General features: G+C 39.0%; 2 protein-coding genes across 16 annotated transcripts in view; one reads left to right on the top strand and one right to left on the bottom strand.

Annotated features, from left to right (window-relative positions):
* Window positions 1-2,311, top strand: part of padi2 (peptidyl arginine deiminase, type II) — a 45,864-nt gene extending 43,553 nt beyond the window's left edge. For all 3 annotated transcript variants that reach the window (XM_024802499.2, XM_076884258.1, XM_024802500.2), the window contains exons 15-16: window positions 715-852; window positions 962-2,311. In XM_024802499.2, coding sequence (XP_024658267.2) covers window positions 715-852; window positions 962-1,195 — 372 coding nt within the window. In that variant the 3' untranslated portion in view covers window positions 1,196-2,311. The remainder of the gene's footprint in view (window positions 1-714; window positions 853-961) is intronic.
* Window positions 2,312-2,413: 102 nt separating this feature from the next.
* rap1gapb (RAP1 GTPase activating protein b) overlaps window positions 2,414-27,501 on the bottom strand; it is a 113,322-nt gene continuing 88,234 nt past the window's right edge. For 6 of the 13 annotated variants that reach the window (XM_024802498.2, XM_004547501.6, XM_076884251.1 and 3 more), the window contains 23 exons: window positions 22,591-22,626; window positions 21,237-21,284; window positions 18,812-18,850; window positions 18,418-18,603; window positions 17,721-17,824; window positions 15,585-15,663; window positions 15,443-15,496; window positions 15,255-15,338; window positions 15,057-15,157; window positions 14,518-14,647; window positions 11,204-11,359; window positions 10,962-11,033; window positions 10,786-10,872; window positions 10,335-10,496; window positions 8,763-8,894; window positions 7,512-7,589; window positions 6,642-6,751; window positions 6,197-6,313; window positions 5,682-5,811; window positions 5,207-5,297; window positions 4,701-4,810; window positions 3,982-4,027; window positions 2,414-3,853 (listed from right to left, as the gene is read on the bottom strand). In XM_024802498.2, the coding sequence (XP_024658266.2) occupies window positions 4,019-4,027; window positions 4,701-4,810; window positions 5,207-5,297; window positions 5,682-5,811; window positions 6,197-6,313; window positions 6,642-6,751; window positions 7,512-7,589; window positions 8,763-8,894; window positions 10,335-10,496; window positions 10,786-10,872; window positions 10,962-11,033; window positions 11,204-11,359; window positions 14,518-14,647; window positions 15,057-15,157; window positions 15,255-15,338; window positions 15,443-15,496; window positions 15,585-15,663; window positions 17,721-17,824; window positions 18,418-18,603; window positions 18,812-18,850; window positions 21,237-21,284; window positions 22,591-22,608 (2,097 nt within the window). In that variant the 5' untranslated portion in view covers window positions 22,609-22,626 and the 3' untranslated portion in view covers window positions 2,414-3,853; window positions 3,982-4,018. Of the gene's footprint in view, window positions 3,854-3,981; window positions 4,028-4,700; window positions 4,811-5,206; window positions 5,298-5,681; window positions 5,812-6,196; window positions 6,314-6,641; window positions 6,752-7,511; window positions 7,590-8,762; window positions 8,895-10,334; window positions 10,497-10,785; window positions 10,873-10,961; window positions 11,034-11,203; window positions 11,360-14,517; window positions 14,648-15,056; window positions 15,158-15,254; window positions 15,339-15,442; window positions 15,497-15,584; window positions 15,664-17,720; window positions 17,825-18,417; window positions 18,604-18,811; window positions 18,851-21,236; window positions 21,285-22,590; window positions 22,627-24,255; window positions 24,553-27,501 lie in introns of those variants that run through there. The other 7 variants (XM_076884253.1, XM_076884256.1, XM_004547500.6 and 4 more) reach the window with 6 other exon arrangements.

Below are 27,501 nucleotides of genomic sequence, written 5' to 3' on the forward strand. Positions count from 1 at the left end.
ACATTATTATCTTTCCAACAAGCTTTACTGTTGGTTTCAGGCAGCATTAGTAAAGGTGGATTCATCATTTAAGATATTTCAGCTGCTTTAGAGTCCAATTGCATTGTACTCTACCCCACCCTAGCATGCATTTGGCATTGCTCAAGTTACTCTTCTGAGCCCCTTTGTCATTACAACTTTTAAAGGTCCAAACAAAAAGTTTGTGTTTTTCTCAGAAGCCGTTTGTCCTTTAATTCCTAAGTTTAATTTTTACTGTGTGCATCAGTACTCTACAGCCTATGAACCTATGTAGCATACTTCTACACATGCTGTTCCTTCTCATAGATATTTGCACTCCGTAACAACACTGGCCAGACATTTGTCAAACTGACTTAGTGTAAAAATAGCCTCCTATGACCAAGCCACCCTAAAGTCACTGAGCTGTGCAGTGTGACCCCGTGTTTAGCGACAAAGACACATGCATGGATGTATGCATGATTTTTCTTTTAGAGAAATTTTTGCAGTTAATGTGGCTAAATGATCTTAACCTGCATATTAGGGCTGATATTCACATACTATTGGGTACATTTGTATTTGGGTAGATTTTGGTGGTACGTAAACCAAAACTACCATATGAACCACTATGGAAAAATGTTTTATATTTTGAGCACAGTAATTTAACAAGCAAAATGAGAATCATTTTAGAGGCATATATTATCATTATTTTATTTCCAGAGCTGCATCGACTGGAACCGGGATGTGTTGAAGAGGGAACTAGGCCTAGACGATGAAGACATCATTGATCTGCCAATCCTCTTCAAACTAGTGGAGGATGAAAAGGAGTATAGAGCAGTAGCTTACTACCCCGACATGGTAAATTGTACATTATATTTTATTAGGCATCAAAGCTCCTGCTAGTTGAAAAAAGATGTAAATAAATCTTTGGGCTGACAGAAGAACTATTTGCTATATTTGTTTCCAGGTGAACATGATTGTTTTGGGGAAAAACCTTGGTATCCCAAAGCCCTTTGGCCCCAAAGTGAATGGACGATGTGCACTCGAGGCTGAGATGTGCTCTCTAATGCAAGGCCTGGGCCTCAACTGCACGTTCATTGACGACTATTCATCCTACCACCAGCTGTTGGGAGAGGTCCACTGTGGGTCCAATGTCCGCAGGGAGCCCTTTGAGTTCAAGTGGTGGAACCTGGAGATGTAAATAATATAGATATGGCATAGAACGAGTTCAGCCCTGGTTGATTTGGTGACGCCCATCATGAAAATCATTGTATTGCCATAGCAAACACTTCATTGTCATCATTTTGTAATGAATACTAAAGATCAGCAAATGTTGCTTTACAAAATAAGAAATTAGAAAGGTGGTTGGTGATAAATGCAACTGTTTTCTAATGTCATGCAGAGAATGATGAAAACAGCTGTGGGAACAGACTACATTGCATTAACAGTATCTTAATGTAGCTCTGACACACTGTAAACAGGGTAAGTAAGGCATGCATGCTATGTTTCATGTGGCTCGAAATAGAATCAGTTAACAGTGATGCAATGGTGGACTAACTAAACGATGATACTAACAAATCTACATATATACAAAGATGTACTTACAGAATGTTAAAACATGTATTTGGTATCCAGTCTGGGAATGGATTTCATAAAAATTTGGGGGATTTAACTTTAAAAGGAGCAGATGGTGGTGGTTAGGTTGGTGTATTAGATAACTTGGAAAACAGCTTCCTTAAAGCCTTACAGAGAATCATCTCTGCCTTCATGAATGAGGAATGCCTTTCAGTTTCTTATCAATCATTTTATATTGAATGTGCTTCATTCTCACACAGAAATACTTAAATGGCAAACATGATTTTTTTTTTTATTGCAGAAATGAAACTTTATTCACTTTATGCATTTTCATCTTTATTAAACTTTTTAGTTAGCTTATTTTACAAAAAAAGCTATATGTACAAACGTTTCTTTTAAACAAGGGCTTAAGCAAGCTGACAAGAATCAATACAATCATTTGAATCAAGCACAGAGAAGACTGGTTTCCAGTGTTGTGGTTAGCATACAGTGCAAGCACAGATAGATGATGGTACCACATAGTGATGTGCTATAATAACTCAGAGCCACACGAGGGCAGGCTTTATCTACTCAAGGATTCAGGAGGAAAAATGATTTGAATACATCTTCCTTAAACGATTCTGAAAGGCTGTAACTGACATGTGTTACTGTTACATTTGTCTATGTTTTTCTGTGCATGTGTTGTATTGAGAGTGATTTATGCTATAAACAACTTGATGAGTACATTAAACAGTACATTTGGTCCAGTGTTTTAAACTTTTTGTCTCTTTAACTATAAATGCTGTCGTTAATTCACAAAAGACAAAGGTCTGCTTCAGTCACGTCACTGAAATAAATCATCCCTATATGAGCTTTTTCCTTCACAACTTAAAAAAAAAAGCCTCTCTGCTCATGTTTACTGTCGTCAGGAATCAACACAGTACAACTATTGTGAGCAAATATGTACAAATGAATCCATCTCTGCCTCATTTTACATTCAAGCAATCAGGCAGCAGCACAGTGCCTTTAAAAATAACCCTTCTTTAAAGCAGCTCACGTGACAGTCATAAAGGCAACTTCAAGACGAGTCACAGTGTAATTTACTTTCAGCAACAAATCGGGTTTTTCAAAAAGGTCAACGTTCAGGAGTATCTCTGAAAATGTAGTGTTTAAGTCACATACATATATTACACTTTACATACAAAGTAGGAAACTTTGACATTTGGCTCTCTATTAGCAGTGTGCACTGCATCTGGAGATGTCGGCTGGTTTTTCGGTAAAACACAAATCACAAGGACAACACCTTTATGTCAAGCATGGCACCAGTTTCCAGAGGAGAGGATTTTGACAAGCAGATTTACACCATACACATTACTGCTGTATACACACCTGTACACAGACATCAACAAATGGGGTGTGAAAAAGATCTTTGAAAAGTTCAAAGAACTGCTTTAAGTTTGCAAATTTGATGATGCGTGTCGCTGGTTTGGGCACTACAGTAGCTCTGCTTTTGTCTTAAACTAAACCAATAGGGTCAACGTTTCTCTTAAAATAGGTCTCTTTTTCACTGTGGCACAGTTTTTGTCTTTTATATGTAACCCATCAATTAAAAATGAGAAAGGTGAATAATAGTTTTTACATCCACCAGCAACAGCATCATGAAAGTACCCTTGATTAAAACATGACATACTCTTGCTGAAGTTGTAAAACACAACAAATATCTACTGAAGAATACTCGGAAAAGAATACATCAACATTTAAAGACAAAATGCGGCCTTAGATGCAGCCACATACACCTGATACATCAAAGTCAAACCAATATCACAGTGGGATGTGAGTTTGACATTAAAAAACAAAGCTTTCTTCTGTAGTTCAACTCTTTACAGGCTGAACAAACACCGGCTGTGTGGATTTCTTTAACCACTCTTTCAGTGACAAGATTAAATCTCCATTTGAATCCCGATCTTTGAGTTTTTACAGTAAGAATTAGGTTTCGGAGCTTACTGGCCTGAAGAATGAGAAGGCGGGCACATGTACTGTGCATTGCCAGCTGAGAGATGCTGCATGAGTGCAGAGGTCCTTTTCCTTTGTACTGAACAAAACGGAGGTTTTCGCATGGAAATGGTGGTAGGTAGGTGTCTGGGTGTCTGTCATGTCACGCAGCAGATCCAAGTCAAACCAAAAAAAAAAAAAGTATGATCTGTCAGTTGCTTGATCTGGCTTCTAACTGCTCCTTTTCTGCATTGATGGAGTTGACATGCCCTTGGCTTGCTTCTTTTAGACAAAGATGCCCCTTATTGGAATGCTTAGACAAAAGGGGAGAAAAGGAGAAATACATAAATGGGCAGAAAGAAGCATCAGGTAAATGAAGTAATAAGGGAATGGAGGAATGTGGGAATTTATCCCTTAGGCTGTACCAACATTATAACCTACCTGAAAAATGGATGTCAATGATGGGGCGACAGAGTGGCTAACAGTTCTGCATACAGATAAGGAATGAGAAACCATGGTGCAGTCAATATGCAAATATTTATTGGTTTGCATTGATTCACCTTTCTGTTTTCAGCCATGCTAGTGCATAGTGTCTTTATGTTTACATGTTATATTTATTTGATTTAAAAGGAACAATACACCTTAATTAAGATGAACACTTATGTTAATTGCACAAATTAACTTTCCTCTTGCAAAGCTAAGTTCAACTTATTATGTCAAATATCTCAACATACATACATCCAACTAAACATGCATGGGGCTCAAAGTCTGTATAGACACCCATTCTTCTGAGAATGGGTGTTTAGTGATTCTCTGGTTTCTGTTTGGGCTGATTACTAGATCATTTCCGAACAAATGACATCTGTGTTATAGACTTTTGAGTGTTAGTTTAAGCATGCATTCAGTTAACATGCTTTCAGATGTTAAGTGAATGTGGACCTAAAACCACCGTACCCTCACGCCTGTAGATGTATTACTGTACTCTGTACAGCATCAGAAACTAGTAGAACAAAAACAGGCGAATATAATTTCCCAGAACAATTTCAAATGACCAGCAGGAATATTGGTCCTTTTACTCAAGTCGCTTATTAAATCATTCTACCAATTTCTGAAAGCATTGCGGTGTTATTTGATGACTTGCACCAAGCACTTTGTCTTACCGATGAGAATTTGTGCTCCTGCTGAGTGCGCTCCATCTTTGACCGGCTGTCTGTCCCTTTTGGTTCTAATGTCCTCGCTGCGTCCGGTTGCTGCTGGAGACGTGAAGCTGCTGGAAGGAAGGGGACAGATGTGTTGCTGTCATGGTTAATAAACTCAAGCATATAATGCTGCCAGCTGTTATAAATACAAAAACCCCAATGTGGGGTATGTTTCATGTGGGAAACAGATACATTTTCAGAGTAAATGTGAGTTATTTAGGAAGAGTTCGCTAAATTGTACAAATCATGCCTACTGCTGTTGTTGTTGGTAAGCTCCATATGGGGAAGCTGAGCTCCATCACTCAAGGGTGCTTTAATATTAATTTCTTAGGAAACACAGAGTGTTATTTTTGCAACTGCCCTATATATATTTCCCCCAGATACTCTTGACATGTGAAACAGTTGACCTTTTGGTAACCACAATTTCAGGATATTACTGAGACAGTAATATGAGCTCCCAAGCTCACCTGGAAGATTTCCTTGGCTGGTACTGTCCTCCACCCCAGAGCTGTACACAAATGAATCTTTTTTGACTGGTGTAACACACGACACACTCTCCTGGAAGAAGAGTAAAGTAAGTTTGATATATAACTTACAATAAGATGAAGGCAGCATAATCAAAACTAAAGTTTTATTCAGTTGTGCATTTGTTTTTGTCTCTTTGTAAATGCAGACAGTCTATCTGAAAGAAATAGCTAGAATGTCCTAACTAGAATGGAGTGATATCCATCAAGCCTTCTCATGGGTTTTTTCCCCCAGTTGTTCAGCTTACAGCAAATAACAGATAAGAACCAAAGCGATACTTTCACTGCAGTAAATGTGGAATAAATGCTGATGGAAGCACTTGTGGATCATCAATGCTAGGACGCTGATGACTTATTTTGGCTTTGGAGGAAGTAACCTTTATGCATGCACTTGATAATGTGTAATTACTCCACCTACCAGTCCAGTGTCGTACTCTTCTTCTGCTTCATGCTCCTCCACGACGCTGGCAAAGCTGCTGGCATTGGAGGAGGAGCGGGAAAGGTCCTGCGCCTCAGGGATAGATGGTGCCCTGCAACACATTGCCAAACTACACACCTGGGTCACTCTGATCACATAATCACTTTGTGGTTTCCTTCTACTGAGTTCATTAAGGAAGGTTAAAAAAATAAAATAAAGTGCACTTTAAAAGTCTAATTACTTTGCCATCTTTATGTCAGAGTTCATCTGTTGTTCCCGAAAAAAGCAGTTACAAGCAAAAGAACCATAGTTTGATCACAGTTTGACTGAATAATGTGAATGTTTGGGGTTGTTATATTCATTTGGCTGAAGAGGATTAGGACTATGACTTGGAGAGCAATCGTCCATGTCACTGTTCCATTCTACAAAATACAATGCAGCCTTTTCAAACTGATTCAATGTGTGTGACTATAATACAAAGTAGTATACTCTTACATAATGAAATTAACAGTCACCTGTTCTTTGTGGTAGGAAACTCTGGAGAACTGTGATTGGAGGAGTTGTCTGATTTGTTTTCCTGTGACATGTGGCTACTCTCTGGTGTCCTCTGGGTGTTGGGTGATACTTCTCGGCTTCAGGAAAGGATATAAAGTAGTCAAAATAGCTCATCTGATTTCGTTTAACAATAAATGGTTACAGTGCATTCATATCACTCAGCATGGCTCCACCCTAAAACTGAGCATTATGAGCTGAACCACTGACAGCAACCAACAGCTGTGCAGTTGTTGTTTTTTTAATCAAATCAAGCATTGACAAGCCCTTCTCTTAGGATTTGATCTTACACAGTGCATTTTCTAATAGCTGTATCCCTCATTTTAATGTCCTGTCTTCCATCTGTTACAACACTGTTCTCTCTTCACTACCCACTCTCTGCTGATCAGCTCTGCTCTGTCCTCTCACCTCCTCTCTTGGACCTCCTGGATGTTCTCGATGCCAATAGCACTACTGCGACGGGAGCTGAACGGCCCAGACTTTTTCCTGGTTGGGCTTTTCCCAGGAATGATCAATGACTGACGGTGGGTAGGGAGAGGAAAGTAAGACACACAGTTTGGGGATAGTGTAATAACAACAAAACATGATATGCAGTGCATAAAGTGAAGCTTTCTACATGTAGAAATATCTTGTAGAGGAATTCTGAAGTAACGGTTGGATAAATCCTGAGTTAAAGTTATGACAAACTTGTAAAACATTTTATTTTACAAATCCGTGATGAACTTGGCTCCAGACAAAAATTCATTATATATTCTATAACTGATTATTTTTACTCTTATCTCTGAACATCTCATCATCTCTGACATTTTATTTTCTTAGGTGCAGCGTGTACATCAGCTTGGCTGGTGCACACTTTTAATTTAAGACGCAGTATGATTCATTGATGTGCGACTGTCTATGAGAACATAAGTGGGAGTTTGTTTATCTTCTCCTTTTACAATATATTTTTCTCTTGCAGTTACTTTTAACTAACTTAAAAGTAAAATGGTGCAAACACATTCGTGAATGAAAGTCCTGACACTGATCTGCCTTCTGTCTACCAAAACCCATGATGGTTGTGCAAATGAATGAAATGAAGGAAATTGTAATTAAAACTATAACCCGACAAGTATCATTATAACTGATAAATTCTTCAAATCTGAAAACCTCTCACAGCCACAGGAATGAAACCGTATTTTAAACTTAAAACAGGGTAAATACTAATTAAACATTACATTATACAAAGACAATAGTCAATTAAAGAAATGTTTTAAATAAGTAGGTAGAATATACGTGGACCTCTTCTATTGTTCCTATCCCTATGGCACTGCCTCGACGTCCATATTTACTGGGACTTTTCCCTGGGACAAGCAATGACTGAGGTACACAAAACAGGGCAAGGAAAGCAGAAACAGAGAGAGAGGAGATTGAAAAAGCAAGAGGGGGAAGGAAAAGAAAAGAACACATCATAAGATCTCATGCGAACAGCACAGAGAATTTAAACAGCAAGGTGCAAAAAATGCTTAAAAAGGAGACTGCAACGTGACTCAACAGAGAAGACATAATATCGAGGAAACAGTGAAAGGCGTTATAGAGCAGAAGCGGGTTGGGGTCCAACATAGGAGGGCACAGCAGGATATAGTCTCAAGGTAGCGGGCAAGCCAGCAGTTTCTGCCCTGAGGGATACAAGTTAGTTTAGTGATACATTCAGAAAAAGAAGAAATGGGACAAAAAGGCTGATGCAAACCAAAGGGTAGCTTCCAAAATGTGTCTTCTTTTATTAACTGGATTAGTAAAGTTAGTAACCAAATGGCACGCTGCAGCAAATCTTAAACAAGTTTGAAAATAAATTATCTATCTTTCAAAGAGACACAAACAAGACAGTGAGCTCCTATGGTTTGTGCCATGCATCTTCTTCAGCCACACATGCACAAGGCTGCTTAAAAAAATTACAATATTTGCAGGAGGATATATGACAAAGCACAGCAAGGAGCAAGGGAGTCTGGGTAGTCATACAGCAGCTGGACTGAGCTCACTTCACAACTTGGAATAGAGACTAGATTGGGGCTCACAAGCAATCATTCATCTATATATACTGATAAGAAAATCACTGGGTTAATTCCACAGCTGACATTATTTTATAACATTATCCTAGAAGTCTGTCACTCTTTGTGAAGATAACGATTCTTTAAACAGATGAGGATGAATGACAAATGGCGAATGAGCGCTTCTGTTAATTTTCCAAATAAAAAAAGGTATTAACATGAACACTATGAACTGTACTTGGAAAAAAGCTGATTAGTGAAATCTGATTTAGTAAAAGCAGCAGTGAATTTAAAATCTAGGGAATGAAAGTGAGTGTTTGATGTTAACATACTGATCAAAGTAAAGTGCTCCGATGTGCCAACAAGAGTAATTTCCCAAAGTGCTTCTTACGAGAAAGAATAGTGGTTAATTTATTTTGTACGTGAACCCACTGCTCTGCGAATATACTATACCCTGAATCTAAGTGTTAGGTGGGCAACGTGTGAACCAAAATGGGCTACTTACAATCCCTGGGGTTTTGGGACTCTCTGCGGGATTGTGGGTAAAGCTGCCACTGTGACTAGTGGAGACTGTGTGTGACTTCTTGTTACTGAGGCCCATGGCGTCCATAGATTGGCTTCTGCTGCGGATGACCCGCTACAGAGAGAAATGAGGAGATGCTGTCAGTGGATCCACGTTAATATGTGGAAACACAACACCCTGATGAATAGTGCAAAGCATTATATACTTCAAATGATTGTGAATCTATACTGAAATCTAATCTAAATTAAAATAATTATGTGTTTTCTATTTTTTTTATTTTGCTAGAGCAGACCACTCTATGTATTATTATGCATTCTAAAACCTTTAGTGGAAATCAGTGGAATGATTTAACTGACATGTACTTCTTCAACTATATTCCACATAGTGCCAACTGAGATTTGTTCCACCTGGTCCACTGTTTCTCTTTAATTTCATATCAATATGATTCTTTGAGCTACATGCTATACATTACATAAATGTACATCACAGTAAATGTGATAAAGCTAAGGGATAAAATGTGTTTATATGGGCATGTATGTGTGCATTGGTGTGCTTAAATGTGCATATGCAAGTGTATGGATGTATGCATGATTATTTATTGAACACTTAGGGGCAGTGCAGGATAGCATGTAGAGGGGAGAGCCTGTGTGGAGGACATGTAGGTTCACAGAGGATTTAAGAGAGTGTAGGCTTTGCAGGCATTAAGGATGGAAATTGGCACTTAACACGGTGAGTTTTGGAGTTTGGTTTTGTGTCATGAGCAAAAAAGACCAAGACTATTATGAGAGAAAGTAGAAGAGGGAGTAGAACAGTATATAGAGAGCCAGAAAAAAGACCAAGCGGCAAGACCATTCTCGACAGTGAGAAAGAAAAATGAGGTAGGATTTCTTGGGTGGGAGCTCATCTGTGCTCATCTATATAAGTTTATGAATGTATGGAAGAAAGACAGACATTAGCAAACAGCAGAGCAAGAGAGGATGAAAGAAAGGCTTTATATATATCTCTGAAGTTGCAGAGAAACAGCAGAAAAGATGACCTAGAACTAGTGATCATCACAGAGCAAAGAGCAAAACAGCAAAGGAATGCTGCCCATGAGGAGACATCCAAACTGCACCATCAGCTCCCTAATGAGGGGTCATTAAATCGTTCATCAGGCACACACCATCACAGCTTCTACTGCCGTGCCTCAGCAGCTGAGCTACGCTCCACCACCCTAATGGTCATTGATGGAGCGCTCTCAGTCAGAGCAAAGTGCCTTTCATACACAACAGGACACTCCACAGCCTCAAAACCATACCATCATGTGAGAGCACACTGAGTTCAGCAGTCACAGCCAAGTAAGGAATGCAAATGCCACAGGACTGGTCCTTTGAGATACCGCAGATTTTCAATGCTTTGTTTTTTGATGTGTGAATACCCAGAATCCCAGCCAAGAGACAGAGGACGCACAAAATAAAGCACCTTAAAAGTTTCTCCACTCATCACTATTCTCTCTCATGCATGTAGAGTTGCAGATTACCAAGGCACTCCATCAAATGAGGAATGACAGTTTACCTTGAATGATTCAAAGAAGCCTCCTCCTCCTCCTCCACCTCCTCCACCTCCTCCACCCCCATTCTCCAGCTTATCTTCGTCGCCACCCAGACCCATCATGGACTGACTGTTTATGTGCAGCTCCTCATATAGTGTTTCCAAAAGTGCCGAACGAGTTCGCTCCTGACAACAACAAACAAGACAATTCGTTTTCATACCGACCATAAACCTAATATTCACCATTTAAAAGGAGGGATTGAACAATTGCTTCAGGATGATAAACATCAGCAACAATGCTGATAAGAATCAGGGTTGTTGCCTGAGATGATTTGGACAACAATCTATGTTTCCACTTCGTATCAGTACAGCCAGCAGGATGCAGACCTGTGCAAACAGGCGTGTGCTTAAGTCTGCATCAACACTACACACATTCACACTCCCTTGGCACAATTTGCTCCAGTGTGCTTCTCACCTCTAACATGGCAAACTTCTCAGCCTTGTAGCAGGCGTATTCTGCATTAATGAGTTTAGTGAAGAGGAACTCATAAAACTCAGGGCCCTGAATAAAACAAATAAAAAGGTGAGAGGTCAGAGTAAAATATTTTTTTTATCTGTGTGGTGAAAAAGGAAAATATGGCCTTAACTGACCTTTTTGAAGATGGCAGGGTCAGGCAAAGCAGGCCCAAAGAAGGGTACATCATCTCTTGCTGTCACAGAAACCTAAAAAAGAAAGCAGGTAAGCCTAGAGACTGAAATACACATGCCACTATTAGAAACTAGAGAGCAGAATAAAATTCCTTAATTATGGATGAGCAAATCTATAAATGGGTGTTACAAGTCCCTATTGTTCAAATCCTCTTGATACAGTATTGACTGTCCTTAGAACCAACCTTGTAGGTGACATTGTCTGTACATGCATTTTCCACCTGCACCACCACATATGCATGCAGGAAGTTGGACTGGATCATGTCTGGTACAAAGGGCGTATTTTCCTCCTGGAACACGATGGCCACAATGTCGTTGCCTATGTGTCTCTTTCTCTGCAGCTGGGGGGCACAGATAAACAAAGCTAACAACAGCGGAAACATCTCAAATGACCACTTCTGCTAACACAAATACAGGCCTGTCAAAAAAAAAACATCACTGCCAGCAATTGCTCTAAAAGACTGACTGGCAAGGTAGACATGACTTTAATCCAAAAGAGCACAATCTCTCCCTCTGAAACACATGACGCCATCAGCCAAAAAATTAAATCCATCTTGAAGCTCTTGTTCCAACAATTTAATAAGATGAAAAATCTCAATATTTTACAGAAAATAAATATATATACAAAAAACATGCAACTCATGGGTGTATATAGCATTTCTGAAAGTACAGACAGAAATCTGCTTTGGGAAACAGATTTTTCACTGTAAGACAGACTTAAGACTGAGTTCGAATTATTTCAGAAAAGTGTGGATATTTTGGTAATTAACACTTCTCAGTATCAGTGGAGGTACTGCAAACTCAAACAGAAAATGCTTTATGAATCTGCTGACGACTGAATGTTATCATGGCTGCAAAATAACTTCATCTTCTTTGCTGCCAAAAGCTTCAAGTTGCCAGAAGGACACTCATGCATCTGGAGGACAAAGGTACTGTTCTCAAGTATTAAAATTTGTAAGCGGTATCTTTCAAAAAGCTCTGCATTAGGGATATCTTCTTCCTTTGCTCAAGCATGAATAGATGTTGTCACTTCATTGCCTTTTTGCTAGGAACTTTGATTAAACAGCTCACAAGCTTCGATGACTATCTAAGAAGACTATCTAATTTTTTCTCTTCCTTCTAAAAGAAGAAAAGGACTTTCCAGGAGTCAAAGCATATTTCCTGTTTGAGACATAATAGCGTCCCATATTTCTTTTCAGGAACCAAGCAGTAAAATAATTTGAGAAGCTACTGAATGTGGGAATATCATATCATATTCAGTTCAGCCCACCAAACTAGAAGAAAGATGCTTATCGTGGAAACCGTGTGACCCAAATGTTACCACTGCATATAAGTGGAGGCAAGATATATCAGATTTTGCAAATGGATGCAATTTGGTGATAAAGGAAATCAATCAATCAGAGGGATGTATTCTCATTGCAGGCAGCCTTTATTAAAAAAAAAAAAAAGGACCCACAGAAAACTCCCCAGTACTGTGACACTTGCTCAGCAGCAGCATTCACTTATTAGCCTTTGTCTTTGACAGACTAATTAACAGCCTTTTTCTAAAGCTACTTCACACCTGTTGAAAAGAGCTCTTGTGTTGGCTGGTGCTCGTGTTAGAGTCAACCAACTGGAAGCAAAATACAATACAGCAAATAGGATTTAGAGATGATTATGGTGTTTGCTTTTCTACTAGAAGTTTAATAAGGTTATAACTTTGTTTGTTTGTTCATATGAAGAAGATGTGTTTCTGATTCTGGGAAGTGTTTATAAATATGCCAGTTTATTACTTAAAAAAAAAAAAAAGGTGAAATTATGTGAAAAAACATCAAAGATGCTCTCAATCAGTCTCACAGCTGATGGTTTTCTGATAACTTTATCACAACTGAGTTTATCTGCAAAATGAGTTTTATGTAACTGTGTTGAAAGTCTGACAGGAATTAAGTCAAGTTTTACTATTTTTATCAATTAAAGCTGAATATTGTAAGGTTTTGTAAAGAATGCATTTTTATGACAGTAATGAAGGTGAATTAGATAGGCTACACATGGCTATGATTCATGTCATCCAGGCTACTACTGCATCACCCCTGAGCTGATTATCTGTCGGCTTCAGTATTTACTCACACAACGACTCTCTGAAACCAAACAGCTGAAGACGCTCTATCTAATTTTTCCAAGCACTGCAATCGTATACCATCACCACACACAAACAGGCTTAGCGTATGTGTCACTGATTTGAAACACTTGACATCTGTTATTACTGTAAGACCTTTCAAATCTGATTACATTCAGTAAGGTCTGGCAACAGAAATCTTTTACTTTTTCCTCCCTGAAGTACTGAATACTGAGCTATTACTCTTGCACCTTGCCTTCTTTTCCTGAGTTCCCTGATGAATCATCTCATGTGGGTGTTGTTTATGCTCTCTGTATCTCTCCATGCCTAGGCAATATGGACCATCTGTACAGGGTTACTGCGGTAACAAAGTTCAAACCACTCTAGAAGGGACTGAAGAGCAGCTAAGGACTAATGCAGCTCACTGCAACATAACATCAAATAGATTAAAGTCTTCAAGAGAGGAGAAACTTCAGTACAAAAAAGACCACTGTAATTCTAGTGGAAATGGTAACCCTTAAAAATGCTATTTCTCTCTGGGGTAAGTGAGCACAACAAACATGGAATTACTTCCATTGTTAATATCTGCCAATCCCTGGAATGCTGTAATAAAAATAGCAAACAAACATGGAAGATATGTATGTACAGTTCTGAAAACAAAAGCTTTAGAAGGGCTCTATGCAGTCCTGGACATAGGCACCTTGCAGTCATTAAGCCAACCATGAACTCCTCTGTACATGAGGCCATCTGTCTGACAGTTTGGCCTAAATTATGTCACACAACAGGTCAATGATCCCAAGCACACAACAAATCTGCAACTGATGTGCTGAAAAAGAAAACAATCAGTGTTGAAATAGGCCCAGTCAAAGTCGCTGAGCTTAATCTGACCAATATGATGTAAACCAGGCTTCTTTCTTTGAGGCCGACCTTTAAAGTGAACTCAGAATTGTGATATTGATGGCATCAAAAGCTGAACTAAGGTCAAACACCAGAAATCAATATTGGAAAAAAATAAACAAATTTATAACATGTTAGAGGAGTCTCGCTCGTTACCTTTAATAACGAGCCAGAAAAGCTGTTTACTTCAAGCTGTTTTTAGTCTCAATATAGTGTTTATTGTAAGAACATTAGGGCAGTTCTTCTCAACAACTCTCAGCAAAAAAGCAAAGAAGTATCCCTGATGTACAATTTTAATCCTTATTTTTTCCACTTTGCACATCAAAGTTACAAATGAACATGATTCATCTTCCTTTATCAGCATTGAGTTAAATGCCTTGACCCGCCAGCTGCTGCTGCAGATGCATGAATGTGTCACAAGCACAGACCTTTACAAATCGATTACTGAAGGTCCTGAAAACACAAACTGGTTTCCTAAATGATTAATCATTGGCATTATCACTATACCTGCTGTGAGTCTCCTTCTGTGTAAGGCAGTTTGGTGGACACATGAAACATGATCTCCTTATTGTGAAAATTTGTGTAGACGGATTCTGTCCCTGTCTGGCCATGAGTGACATCGAGTCCCCCCCGAAAACTGAAAAAGAAAGGAAAGAGAAGACAAAAGAAAGATAAGGGCAGAGGCAATAAAAATAAGAGAGGAGGAAACAAGAGAAGAAGGCAAGTATAACACTGTGGTTAACAGCAGAGAGACACAAGACGAGAATGATAAAGTGGAAAAGTGGAACATAGGTGCGTGCTCTCTGACAACTGTCCATCCATACTGATTCATCATTGGGGAAATGCCAAGGGCACTTTTTTTGCTTGCTTAATCCCTCAGTCAATACTACAAATATCAGGGCTTTTTACATTGCTCTTTAAGCCAACACCGATCAATAGAATGATGCATCTCACATCATATTCGAGTGAGAATAACCAAAAGTGCTTTAAAAGGTCAGTTTTTCTGTTTTTGGGGGAAAGACTTCATAATGCAAAACTGTCCAAACCCTTTAAAGTCATGAAGTTCAATCTTATGGCCCAGAAACTCCAAGAACTCAACAAAGGCTGGACTTTCTTCCATGTTCCCAAATAGCTCCTCCTCTGATGTCTGCAGGGAAGACGCAAATAAAATTTTCAGGAAGAGTGACTTCAAAAGCTGAAATAAGCTGAAATAAGCTGCAGCAGCATCACTGAAGTGCACTCACCTGACCAAACTTTTGATAAATAACCCCAAACTTGAAATTGTTGCTAATTACATGCTCATCAAAGGTGACAATGAGCCTTGATGCCTGAGGATAAGAGAAAATTGAGTTTCTAGTCCGATTCATGGTACTTTAGTATTGCGGGATAACGCGGATCAAAAGATAAAGTGGCAATGAGGAGTACTGCTTACCTTCGGATAGAGGACAGGGTAAAACCTATCCACGTTTACTTCTTCACAAACAAGCTGTGAATGAAAAAATACACTTGACAAAGTCAAATTATATGCAGAGAGATTTTTTTTTGTGTGTATGAAGATAATCATACGTTTTTACCTTGGCCATCTGAACCACGTTGGGGAACTCAGTAAGGCAGGAAATGGGAATCACATCATGATAAGTTTTTTGTTTTGTGCTGAAAGGCAAAAAATATGAAGTCAAAACGTCCTCTGTTCTATTTCTAATCCAAAGGAATCCTGCTGGGTTTTTGGTTTCTTTCTATGATGCTTTGCCTCCAAGCAATTGAGCTGTCAATTCAAAGAGGACCTTTCCTATAGATGTTGTGTGAAGCCGGGAGCATAATGGTCTTTACACATGATGTTTCCGAGCCAAAATTGCCTGGAAGAGGGTTGAATGGGGTGTGTGTGTGTGTGTGTGTGTGTGTGTGTGTGTGTGTGTGTGTGTCTAGTGGTGGTGGGGAGTACAAGGAGTACAATAAGCAATACTAGGAAATCTGCGCACCCAGTGAATGCTTAAAAGCAGCCTGTGTCCAGAAATTCTGAACAATAAACAGTACATACAGCAGCACTTCACTTTTGGATCTTTCTCATCAAGAGTTGCTAAAGATGAGAAGATTGATATTACTTTCATGATATATATACAAAGATAATATCAGGCTAGAGGCAGCCAGTTAACTTAGCAAAAAGTCTGCCTCTGTATAAAAGTGAAAATCCAGCGCTAAAGCTAATTAACTCCAAATATATAAACTCTTGTGTGCAAAACTTTCCCTCAAACACCACTCACAGGGTTGCAAGCATGACTTAAAAGTTACTCAGCCTGCATGCTTTGGATTTCTCCACATGCTTAAATCATGTATACTGACTCACTAAAAAAGAGATTCCCTGAAAACGTATTCATTGTACCCTCTGATGAAATTTCAAAAATCAAACTTATTATGTAGAGGTCTCAAAAACTCATACAAACTCATGCATAAAATATTATATATTTGGCATGGAATTAAATTTGTACTCTGCAGGAACAATAATATGGAGTTATATATACGCAGATTATCATACTTTCAAGGGTATAGATGATAACAATACCACCATTCATAAGTAGCACTTATGCAGTTACTGAAGGAACTGTGAGTGAATAGCATACATACATTAAAGGTTATATGGCATGTGATGCAGGAAAGCTGGATGTAAACTCGGGGTGAGAAAATACCGTGTCATTGCTGTCTATAGGGGCATTTCCAGTAAAAACAATAAAAACAGGTTATGCCTTATCATGGAAATCATACAGGTGCTTTAAATATAACTGTGCGTCACTGCCTATGGCTACACAATTCGAGGTGACTGTGGGTGGTGCCCACCCACTGAGAAACATCACTGTGTGAAAAATGTTGTGGGCAGAGTGGCTGTTACCTCACTGCACACTCATCCACTCCGAGGCTTCATTAACAAAGAGGAAACACAGCTCTTAAACTCAAGAGGAATCTCTCAGGTGCTAAAATTAATTCACAGGTTGTACGGTGCACTGAGTTCTGCCTCACTCCCCCTCATCAGTCTCAAGGAGAATATGAAGGAGTGGTGAAGCTCACTGAGTGAGATTTAGGTGATTGTGGGTGGCACTGCACATGCACAGCGCAGATATTGCTGAGTATCCTTCTTTTTAACAGTTTTAAATCCATATTTGTACACAAAGGTGTTTGTAATTATACTGTATATTATATCACCTACTTTTATATTGACTACAATAAAATGATTGATACAATGCTCAGCTGGACTCTTGTCTAAGTGTTCATTATTACTGGCGATTGCATTTTAAAATGCATAACTGAGGCAACCTGTGAGAACCACTGACTGTATTGGGGGAACTGAGAATGCTACCTTGCTCTGTGACATTTTCCCTTGATTTAAAGTTATTTTTGAACAAAAAGAAAATGTATCCAGTGAGGCATGTAAAAAAATACTCAGTACTTAATAGGTGTATTTTGGAAACTGTCAGTACATGCAAAGAAAACAAATAAGGAGAGTTATTGGACTGTTGCAGATTCGGTGTAAGAAAAGGCAGTGAAGACAGAAAATAAGTGAGAAACAGAAATATGAAAAGACAAAATGAGATAAAGGTAAGTGGTGGAGGGGTAGGGGAGTGAAGTCAAGGGCTGTGATTATAAAAGAAAACTCAGGTGAATAAAATCACAAATGGTGCAGGAAACAAGTCAGAGATAAAGATAATAGGAAACTGTACCGAAGCATCAAGCGCAGATGCTCTTGATCCCCAATGACATCATACTTCATTGAAAAGACCAAGTGGCCCAGGGCAGCATCCATGGTGTAGTAATTAAAGTGTTCCTAGGGGAAGATACGCAGAGGAAATTTTAATGGAAGAATACATATTGTTCCAGTAGTTAGCAATAGAATAATAAAAATGTTTTTGTAAATTACAAATAAAGAGGCTTAAAGAAAAAGGCTTCTGTTTAAGGAAAGTGGTTGACCTCCTCTTGCAGAAAATGTACGAGCGTACATTGAGACAACTTTTGCGAAATCTTGTGTTGCAATGCCAATTTCTTTTGCTACACAATAGATTTGCATTTAAAGTAGACAGTTGGCTTCACACCACAAGATGAGACTTTTGCCAGTTTTAAGAAAATGCTAATAATTATACTGTAAGTCTTCAGAAAGCCAACTACTATTACTCTGTGCCTAATGTTTACAAATGACACAAACACACACGTTCTTCCTTTGCTTTCATTGCCCTGTGCCTAAGTGTTAGATGTGTCAGGAGTTTTTAGAAACAAGTGTTATTTTATAAGAGGCTCAATCAAAAGATGGGTCTTCCTCAATATACTTGCACATTTCAAGGTTACATACTAAAATGAAGAAATAAAGATTAATCCTTTAAAACAAAGGAAAAGAAAGAATAGATTTTGCTTCTTGAGTTTTACCTTGCCCATGAACTGCTTCCTGTAGATCTTTGCAGTACTGTTTGTTTCCAGTTTAATGTGGGAGGTAGGACAGGGAGGTTGATCTGCCTCTGGTGGGTCTTTAGGTTCATGATTGGTCCCCTCAATCCAGTAGCCTCCAAACTGGGGCAGGAGTATGAGTGGAAAAGGACTGCTGCGACCCAGAACCTGGAAGTCACAGGAAATAATGATAACAGAGAAAAGTAAAGTATAGTACCATTATTAATAGTGAGTGTTTGGCACCATGCACTGCATTGCTTTCACTGCCTCAGAAACTGTGTATTCCCATTTGAATCTTTAGCATTACAGTTTCTGACATCTTTAAAATTGCTTTGTAGTGTGTAAACTATTTATACGGAGGATATGTGGACTATACCTCATGAACGCTGGGATAAGGGATGTAGTCTTCTTCTGTCTGCAGGGACAGAAATGAATATGAGTCAGGCTGGCAAACAGCCGCTTGTAGTCATACTTTCAGTTTTGGTTCTTTGGAAAACAACGATGAGCACAGACACTGTGACAGAATATTAACTACAGTAGGTTTCAGTTCTGCATTGTTCTGTTACTTTTTCTTATTCTGAAATCACGAAAGAGGCCACACTGTCAGCTTTCTTTGAGAAATAATAAATGAATAAACGCTTTAGCTCTTTTGTTATTCAAGAAACTGTTATCTAAGGCTTCAGTCTGTATTCATTGATTACGTAACTATTAAAATGTTATTTAAACTTGGCCGTCATCTGGCAAAGGTTTACATATTTTATAACCTCCAGTATCTGGGTGTTACAACCCCCCAGGGTCAAAATGATAACAGGACAACCCTTCACCCACAGTTATATTCATCTGGATGTCTAAAAGTTGACATTATAAAGGCTTACTTTCAGTTATTGGTAGCTAATATGTGCTGCAATGTGTAGTAAAAAAATCCCTGAACAACACGTAATAGCAAATATTTTCTCTCATTTTATCCTCTTACACTTGTATTCACTTGCTGCAGCATTAATTTTTAATGCTTGTTGCACTCCATACCAACATTTGCTCAACTTAATATACTGGTTTTCTCTTTTCCTCAAGAATGTTTCATGTTTCCAGCAAAGCATAGCAAGATTTCTTTCATTACAAGCTACGGGCAACATGTGGCAGAAGTGACACTGAGAACTTTGTGAAATGTGTAAATGAAGGTCACACTCCCTTACATAACAGTTCTTGTGACAATGCACAGAGGGAGAGGTCAGAAATGAAGAAACTTGGTGGACCAGTAAGAATGTAAGCAATTTTATGGCAATTTATATATAGTGAACGACTTAACTGATAGATGCTGTCATTCATACATCAAGTGCAGGAGCAGTTGATGGAAAAAGCAACTCTCCATTGATGGTCTTTTACAAGATTTCCTGGCTAATGAATTTACCCAAAATATGCTTCTGTTGACATTTGTGCAAATAATTTGGTCTCTGTTTGTTTTCATGGTATGAGCTAAAGTTAGTGGGAGAAGTTAATATTAAATATTAGTACAAAGGATTTGATACCAACATGATAATACAAAGAAGGCTTGTTTGGCACTAAATAATCACTTTAAGGTATAAGCAGATGTGATTATAAAAACCACAAATATCAAAAGCCTTGCATAATTAAATTCTGGCCATCTTCTCGGCCATGTCCAGACAGCTTCCTGCACCGGTGCTATTTTTAGATCCCTCCCTGGATGTCTTGTTCAGACTTACAAGTTATGTGTTACAATTTTACCATGAAACTCAGACATGGGCAGAAAACACATATGAACTTCTGTTTGACCCAAAATTCGTGTGGAGAACTGTCAGTAGTGACACGTGCTGGGTCCCTGGCTATGGCCTAGTAGTTTTCCACAGTTTTTAGCAGACAAGTCCACAAGCCCCAAAGGCAATTAAGCAATTGAAGAATGAGAGAAGAAGCATATGCTTTTGTCCCCACCCCCCCCTTCCCAACATTCATTGGGTTATGCACCACAGATTCATTTCCCAGGGTAAGACTGTAAATGTAGAGTTCTATTGTAACATCCGGAGGCATCTAAAAGAGATCACTGGGAGGAAATGATCTGAGCTGTGGTTTCATGGCAGCTAGCCATCGCCTGCTGTTTTTCTGGCCATGCCGATATAATCTTTGCCCACCACCTTGGACTGCTTTCCAGGAGATGCATTGCTTATCGCAGAGGAACACAATGAAGCTTTAACAGCCCCCCCCCCCCAAGAGATCTAAAAAACATGCAGCTGCACTGAAAACAGTCCAGAGGTGCATGAGAATACAACCCTGAACTTGAGAAAGGCCAAATTTAAATCATGCAAGGCTTTTGATTTTTATGCACCTGCTCTCAGAGGTTTTTTAACACACCTTGTACATCATTGAGTTTGGGGTCTCTTAAACATAAATCTTGGATAAATACAGTTGTAGCTTGATAATAGATAATAGATGAGATGTGTGATTCTTTATAGAGATGGTACTTTGTGCATTCCTAATTTGACCGTAAAATTGTTTTACAACTAAGCTGTACACAGGTGAAGTCAGCCAAACCCTGACCAAGTTACAGGGTTTTGCAAGAATTTATGTTCTTCTGTTTGCCTTGAATAGTACCTGCATTAGGCTGTCTAGGTAACAGACAGAGGGTAACAGAAGATTTTGCAGTGCTAGTCCCTGTCGAACTCCTAACTCACCCAGTGAGCACCCTAAAGCCTGTCTGACAGCCGATAAGGAAAAGGTTTCTAACTTTGCCATTACAGATGCTTTACCAGACTGCAGTCTACGAGGAGATGTGAGGATTTACGACTCACTTTGAGGGGAGGAGGGAGGGGACATCTTTGCTCATCCATTCTGTAACCCTGTTAAGATGAGAAGGAAAAAATAGACAGGATACTGATGGCACAGGTAGGATATCTAAGCAGCTGTTGACACATATACAAAGAAATACAGATTCAGGACAATGCTGGCTGTCAGTACCTTATGCAGCAGCGTAATGCAAGGTAATTTTACAATACCTTCAACAGTTCATTGTGACAGAAAATAATCTAGATCACCAGAGAAAGGTGATTGAAATTACCAGAGAAAGAGGAAGTAAAGAGGACCAAGGAATTAGAAACTATAGTAGACAGAAAAAGCGGCAAGAACAGAAAGAGTGCGTCCATCAAGCTATACAAATGATTTCACTATCCACAAGTCTACTCAAGGGCCATAATAGGGTTATAAATAATCTCTCTCTTCTTATTCTTTCATTGACTAACGCTGACAGTTCCTAAAACACAGAAATATTTCCTGATCTGCATATCCAAGCAATTTTTTGTCTAAAGAAGACAAATCAAAGGGAAAGTGCACATGTGTTCACCAAATCTATTCTCTGAAAGCTGTTCATGTTTTCACTTCCATCATCCACTTGACCCTTCTGTGGACGGTACAAAAGACTATATAAGTAATATGTATCTCACCTCATGCTTTTTATGCCTGCGAGTCTTTCAGCACTACAGCTTCATGGATAAACCAGTCGCATAGCCTTTATAGCACTTTTGTAAAGCTAAATAATGATTTTGTGACTCTTGGGAATAAGATATTATCACAGTAGACCATTTAGATTAAAATAGTTTCCTGTGTTGACATACTTTGATCCCTAAAAAAAAACATCACGTAAGATGAAATACCCTTTCTCATTTTATAGGCTACCTATTCAATGCTAAATAATGTGGTTGATGCCTACATAATTAGACTCTTTTTGAACAACCCGTTTTAATGGTTTTGCTTTCTTTCCACTGGCTTACTCAGTATCTGGAGTACTTGCTTATAATTTGTGCTACACTGAAGCACTAGCTCATTGGCTATAATAAAAACTAGATTTCTACAAGTCAAGCTACTTGATGACACAGATGTGAAGGGAAAACACAAAGGATCTGTTCAGCACATTCAGAAGAATAAGGTTTCTTGCTGCAAGAAGACACATTAATAGTAAATACATGGACACACAGTGTTCCTGTATAGTGGAGTTACAGTGCTGAATACAAAAATAGCAGGAAAAACAGAAAAAAAGTGGAGTCTCAAAATAGAAGTAAATAGAGATTTTGTGTCCAAAGTGAAAATTCTGAGTCTGTGAGGGAGAACTGGTTTAAGCAGAAAGCTGAGCCAGTAGAACATTTACAGTACCTGCAACCTCTCGATCATTGCAAACAGGTCCGAGGTCTGGAGGAAAGAAATCCAAAGTTTTAAAAAGGGTATATTTGTGGTGATATGCTTTCCTTCTCGGTGTTTACTTTGATTTCATCTCTGCTGAGTGAAAAAGCTTCCTGTGCACTCTCAAGGCAAAAAATTTCCTGTTGGAATCCCTGGCACTATTTAACGCCTCATTTTAGTACACCCTAACGCATCCCACTTGACACCAATATCACTGAGGCTCCCTTCAGTGCCTGGAGAATCCCTCGCTCCTCCACGCTTCAAGACAAACACACTGTAAACAAGTAACTCTTAGGGGGAAATGAGCATCAAAGCTCCATGGTGCTTCTCTCTGTTGCTAAAGCCAACAGCTCATCTGACTCTGCGCAATTAGCTGGAAGACACTCAGGTTTTGGTGTATGAAGCACACAGTCACATCACATGTGTGAATGAGACACACTTCACACTACAACCTATCAGGCAACAGGAAGAGTCCAAAACATGACATTAAAATAAATTATCATACATGATCTGGCAACTCTGTTTGATATCAGCCATGGTGTAATCATGATGCTTGGTAATGAGCACGTGTCCACTTAGGGAATTGATACTAATATTGCTAATTAGACACACAGATTTCAATGCCACTACTGGCTTTTCATTACACCCTAAATAATATATTTTTGCTCAATTAGGAGAATCACTTGTTGAGGTTAAGCAAAAGAAAATGCCCTTAGGCATGCACCCTCATCTGCAGAGGCCACATTAAGGATTTTAAGCAGCTCCAACCTGAGCTGAAGGAGGAGAGAACTGCAGCAGCCCTGACAGCAGTGCCTGTTGTGGGGCGAGCCCTCTGTTCACCATGTAACACAAGTGGACTGAAGTGCCAAGCTGATGTTTCCACATGACAGATTAAATTTACTGAGGAGCACTGCAGGGGCTTGCTAAACACACACACACAAACACTAACACACACACACAACAACAGGATAGAATACACATGTATGCATACAAACATTTCACACATGCATGTGCTAAAATATACTTGCAAACTCATACATATATACGCCTCCACCCATGAAAGCATGCTTCACAAATGCACACACATCTGATCCTGACCTAGTAAAGCCAAAGGTGCAGCCCCAGTCTATTGTTCTATGTGAAAATAAACAGTGCCATATGATATTCAAGGAGATACTGCTCTCTTGACTGCAAAACAAACATCAACAAACACTGTCCTAGGCTGAACAGATTATCAGTGAACCACACAGACTCCACAGCAGCCACGTCAGTGCCGAATTCTTTTTTTTTTTTTTGAGAGAGAGAAAAAGAAGCGGCGCACTCCCAAATTGTGGAGGCACTCTATGAGCACAGCAGCACACAAACCCTAACAATGCCAGGAAAACCATCTTATTATGAGACATACAAAATATTTACATAATGAAACCAGGTTACCAAGGTATGTGCTATTAACAGTTCCTTCCTAAAACAAAAAGATTAGTGAAGTGTTATCTGTCTGTGCAATTAACACAATTTCATTACTTCCTTTTCTACAACACCACACATACTATATTTATATTTGTGTTCCCGAGCAAACTTAAGAGTCAAGCAAGATAACAGAAATAACAAACTCAGTTCCAGCAAATGAAAAATACTCACATCACTTAAGCATCGTCTCTTGAAAAAAGGCTTATTGGGGGGACTACTGAGCAGTCTATCCAATAAGACATTCTCAGCCATGCTGAGCTCCGTCATTATTCCACAAGTACAGATGCAGTCAAGCTGACAAGAGCGAGGGTGTTGATGTCACTGTCAGCCCCAAGGAGAAAGGCGAGCCTGACAATGACACTTTACATTCACTGTCGCTCAGGCAGTGGATTTGTGGGGGAAAAAAAAACAACTTATAGCTGTCCATCAAAACCCATATCTGTGTGTGAGGTAAAAGCAGCATGTGCTGTAATGTGAGGATATTATTGCCCTTCCTTCCCCTTTTCACCCCCCACACCCAACCCTCCACACCCCCACGGCAAATAGAGCTATGGTAAAGGAAGTAGGACGAAGGGAGGAACAATGTTGCTCCCCTCCCTTTGTACTCTGTGAAACCGTCTTCTCTTTTTCGTGCACACACACTTGCATGTGGACTTAAAACTGCATAGTTCTCTTTTTGCTGTATCACAATATGAGAACATTCTCTTCCTCTTTTCATTCATCTCAAATTTCTCAAGTCATGAGTCTCATCATCTCTTTCCCGTTATATAACTAAAGACCAACCTTACAGCTCGAGTTTCCCTGTGGTTTGCACTTTGAGAATCACTTCATTAAAAGACAAAGTAGCCCAAAATAAATGAAAGAGAAAATCAAGAAAAAAGACGATGAACAGAAAGAAAACAACAACGTGAAAGCTCAAAGCTTGCCTCCACTGGGGTAAATAAGTGAAGCTAAAATCTGCTCAGCGAACCTCAGCAATTCTAAAAATCATTTGTGCATAGTTAAAGATGGGTATGACACAAGAGTGCAAGAGAAAGTAGAAGAAAGAGAAAGAGATAAAAAGACCAGGGAGGCACTCTGGGATGAAAGGGAAGCTGTTCCTTACAAGCAGAACTTTTTCTTGGCTCGTCTCTTGATCAGGCCCTCCTCCAGTATCAGATATCTGCACTGACCCACTTCAAAAACAGAGGGAAGCTTTCAAAAGGATACATTTTAGCAATATACAGTATAAAAAGCACTTATATTTTACAATCAAGGATGAACATAGCCACTGGTCTTCACTGATTTCCTTTGAGGAAAACTAAAGAGTATAGGGTGACAGGATGACATGGTTTGAACATCTCGTATACAGAGGTATACATTCAGTAGAGTGACACTGCACCATGCAATTTAAACACTATCCCGAGGGTGCATTTTATTACTTTTTAAAAAATTTATTAGCTAATCTGTTTATTCAGAAACTGGCTTTAGCACTAGTTCACTTACAAAATTACACACTTGCCCAAATGTTATGTAACAGTGGTAGATGACAGCAACGAAGTTGTGGGCAGAGAGTAGTGAACGCTATTCAGGTTCACAATTAGTGTTAACATTGTTTCAGTTACAAAGCATACTGACTGTAAAGTCATGCTGGTGTGTGCAACATTTTAGCTTAAGTCGGTGGGAAATTCAACAAGCTGTTGCACAATCTTGATTTTAATAAGTGCAGTATTTGGTGTGATTTTAAGGAACAGTGTTTACTAAAAAAAAATGCTGTTGGTTGCACTTCCACTCTTCAGGACCTTCAGTCTTTTAAGCTGCTCTTTTGTCTCTGCCCTTAGAGACGGTTTGGAGCTGCTGCAGTGAATGTACTGTTAGCATGAGCTACACATCTCTTTTTCTTTGAGTGGATTATAGCCAATTGCTGGGCCTCAGATAGAGTGTGCGAGTGAAAGAGGCTGAATAATCAACAAATTCATTGATTGACTGATTTGATTGAATGGCTGTGTACATTTAAGTATAGTATGTCCATGAAAACATGTACGGACTATTTACATCAATGACCCATACAATCCAGACTTTTATCCCGCTCTGATTCAAATGCTTACTTCTCATTCTAACTATTCAAAACTAGCGCCTTTTGGATTTTGACAAACAAACTGCCAACACATGAGTCCAAACCAATATTCCCACACCTCTTCACACTCTTTTCATTTATACTCTGTGGGTTAGCTGCTTTCTCAAAGGCAAATCCTTGAGTAAAACAGAAAACTAAACTTCAAGAGAGTCGACCAATGGGCAGAGAAGCCTAGTATTTCAGCCAGAGAAAATCCATTGTGGTCCATTCATCGGGTCTGGCGCAAACTAGCCTGACCTTGCTGTGGCCACATTGGCCTCAGGGACACAAATGGAGTTCACACAGATGGCCCATTCCACTCCATCAACGCCTCAGATGAGTTGGTTGATTGCCACAGAGGTTAAGGTCTGCAGAACTTCTGCTCAGTTCTCTGTATGTCCAAGCAGGTTTCCTACTGTCTCACTCCAGTAAAAAGGAAAGAACAAAACATTTAGACACAGATATCCAGCAAGAAAAAAGACGGCAAAGATAATGAAATTTTACAAGAGTTTAATTAATTAGTGCTCATCTATTAATGTTAAACCGAAAGTGGTTAATGACATAATTTAAAAAAAGTACTCAACCAATGCAGCAGTTTTTATGGCGCTTTTATATGAGATAAAGTTTTATTTTTTCTAATCATTCGTCTACCCGTTGCACTGCATCTTGGCTGCAGAGAGTGTATTAACATATTTGAGGGTAAGAGGGTGTTACACTTGGAGCAGCTAATGTAACCTCAGTCACAAATGAGGAGTAGTTCACAGAGGTCCGCTAAGCATTTTTTTTTAAATGTCAAAATCTTCAAGGTTATTCCCCTTTCTTAAACTAGTACTTTTTAGCTCCCTATGCAAAGTGACATTTTTACATTTATCACCTGAGGCAATATATCAGGCTTTTCCCAGTTCCCATTGGAGTCCTGAGGCTTTTTTTTTTTTGGTTTTACCTGCGTAATATTCTTATATAAGACCTGCAACTGTACCAAATCAGAGTTTTATAATCATCAGAGAAATCACTTCATAAACATGTGCAAATGCATTTGTGAATCTGAAAAGGGATTCCTATAACTATGCAGCTATGTCTGTAAGCAAAGCTTAACAGGCCACCATTAGTGTATTAGTATACCTCATATCAAATGAAAACACACAATATGCACTTAATAAGTTGCATTCATTATACATTTCTGTGATTCATCTAATGTGGATTTGTTTTACTTAAGGGGCTTTTAACTTCAACCACTAACATTTTCTATAGCGATAAAAAATAAAGCATTACAATATTAATTAACTTCATTGTTTTAACAGCACTAGTGGGTTGAACCTGTT

The sequence above is a fragment of the Maylandia zebra genome, linkage group LG5, assembly GCF_041146795.1.
Source record: "Maylandia zebra isolate NMK-2024a linkage group LG5, Mzebra_GT3a, whole genome shotgun sequence".
Classification (NCBI taxonomy): Eukaryota; Metazoa; Chordata; class Actinopteri; order Cichliformes; family Cichlidae; genus Maylandia; species Maylandia zebra.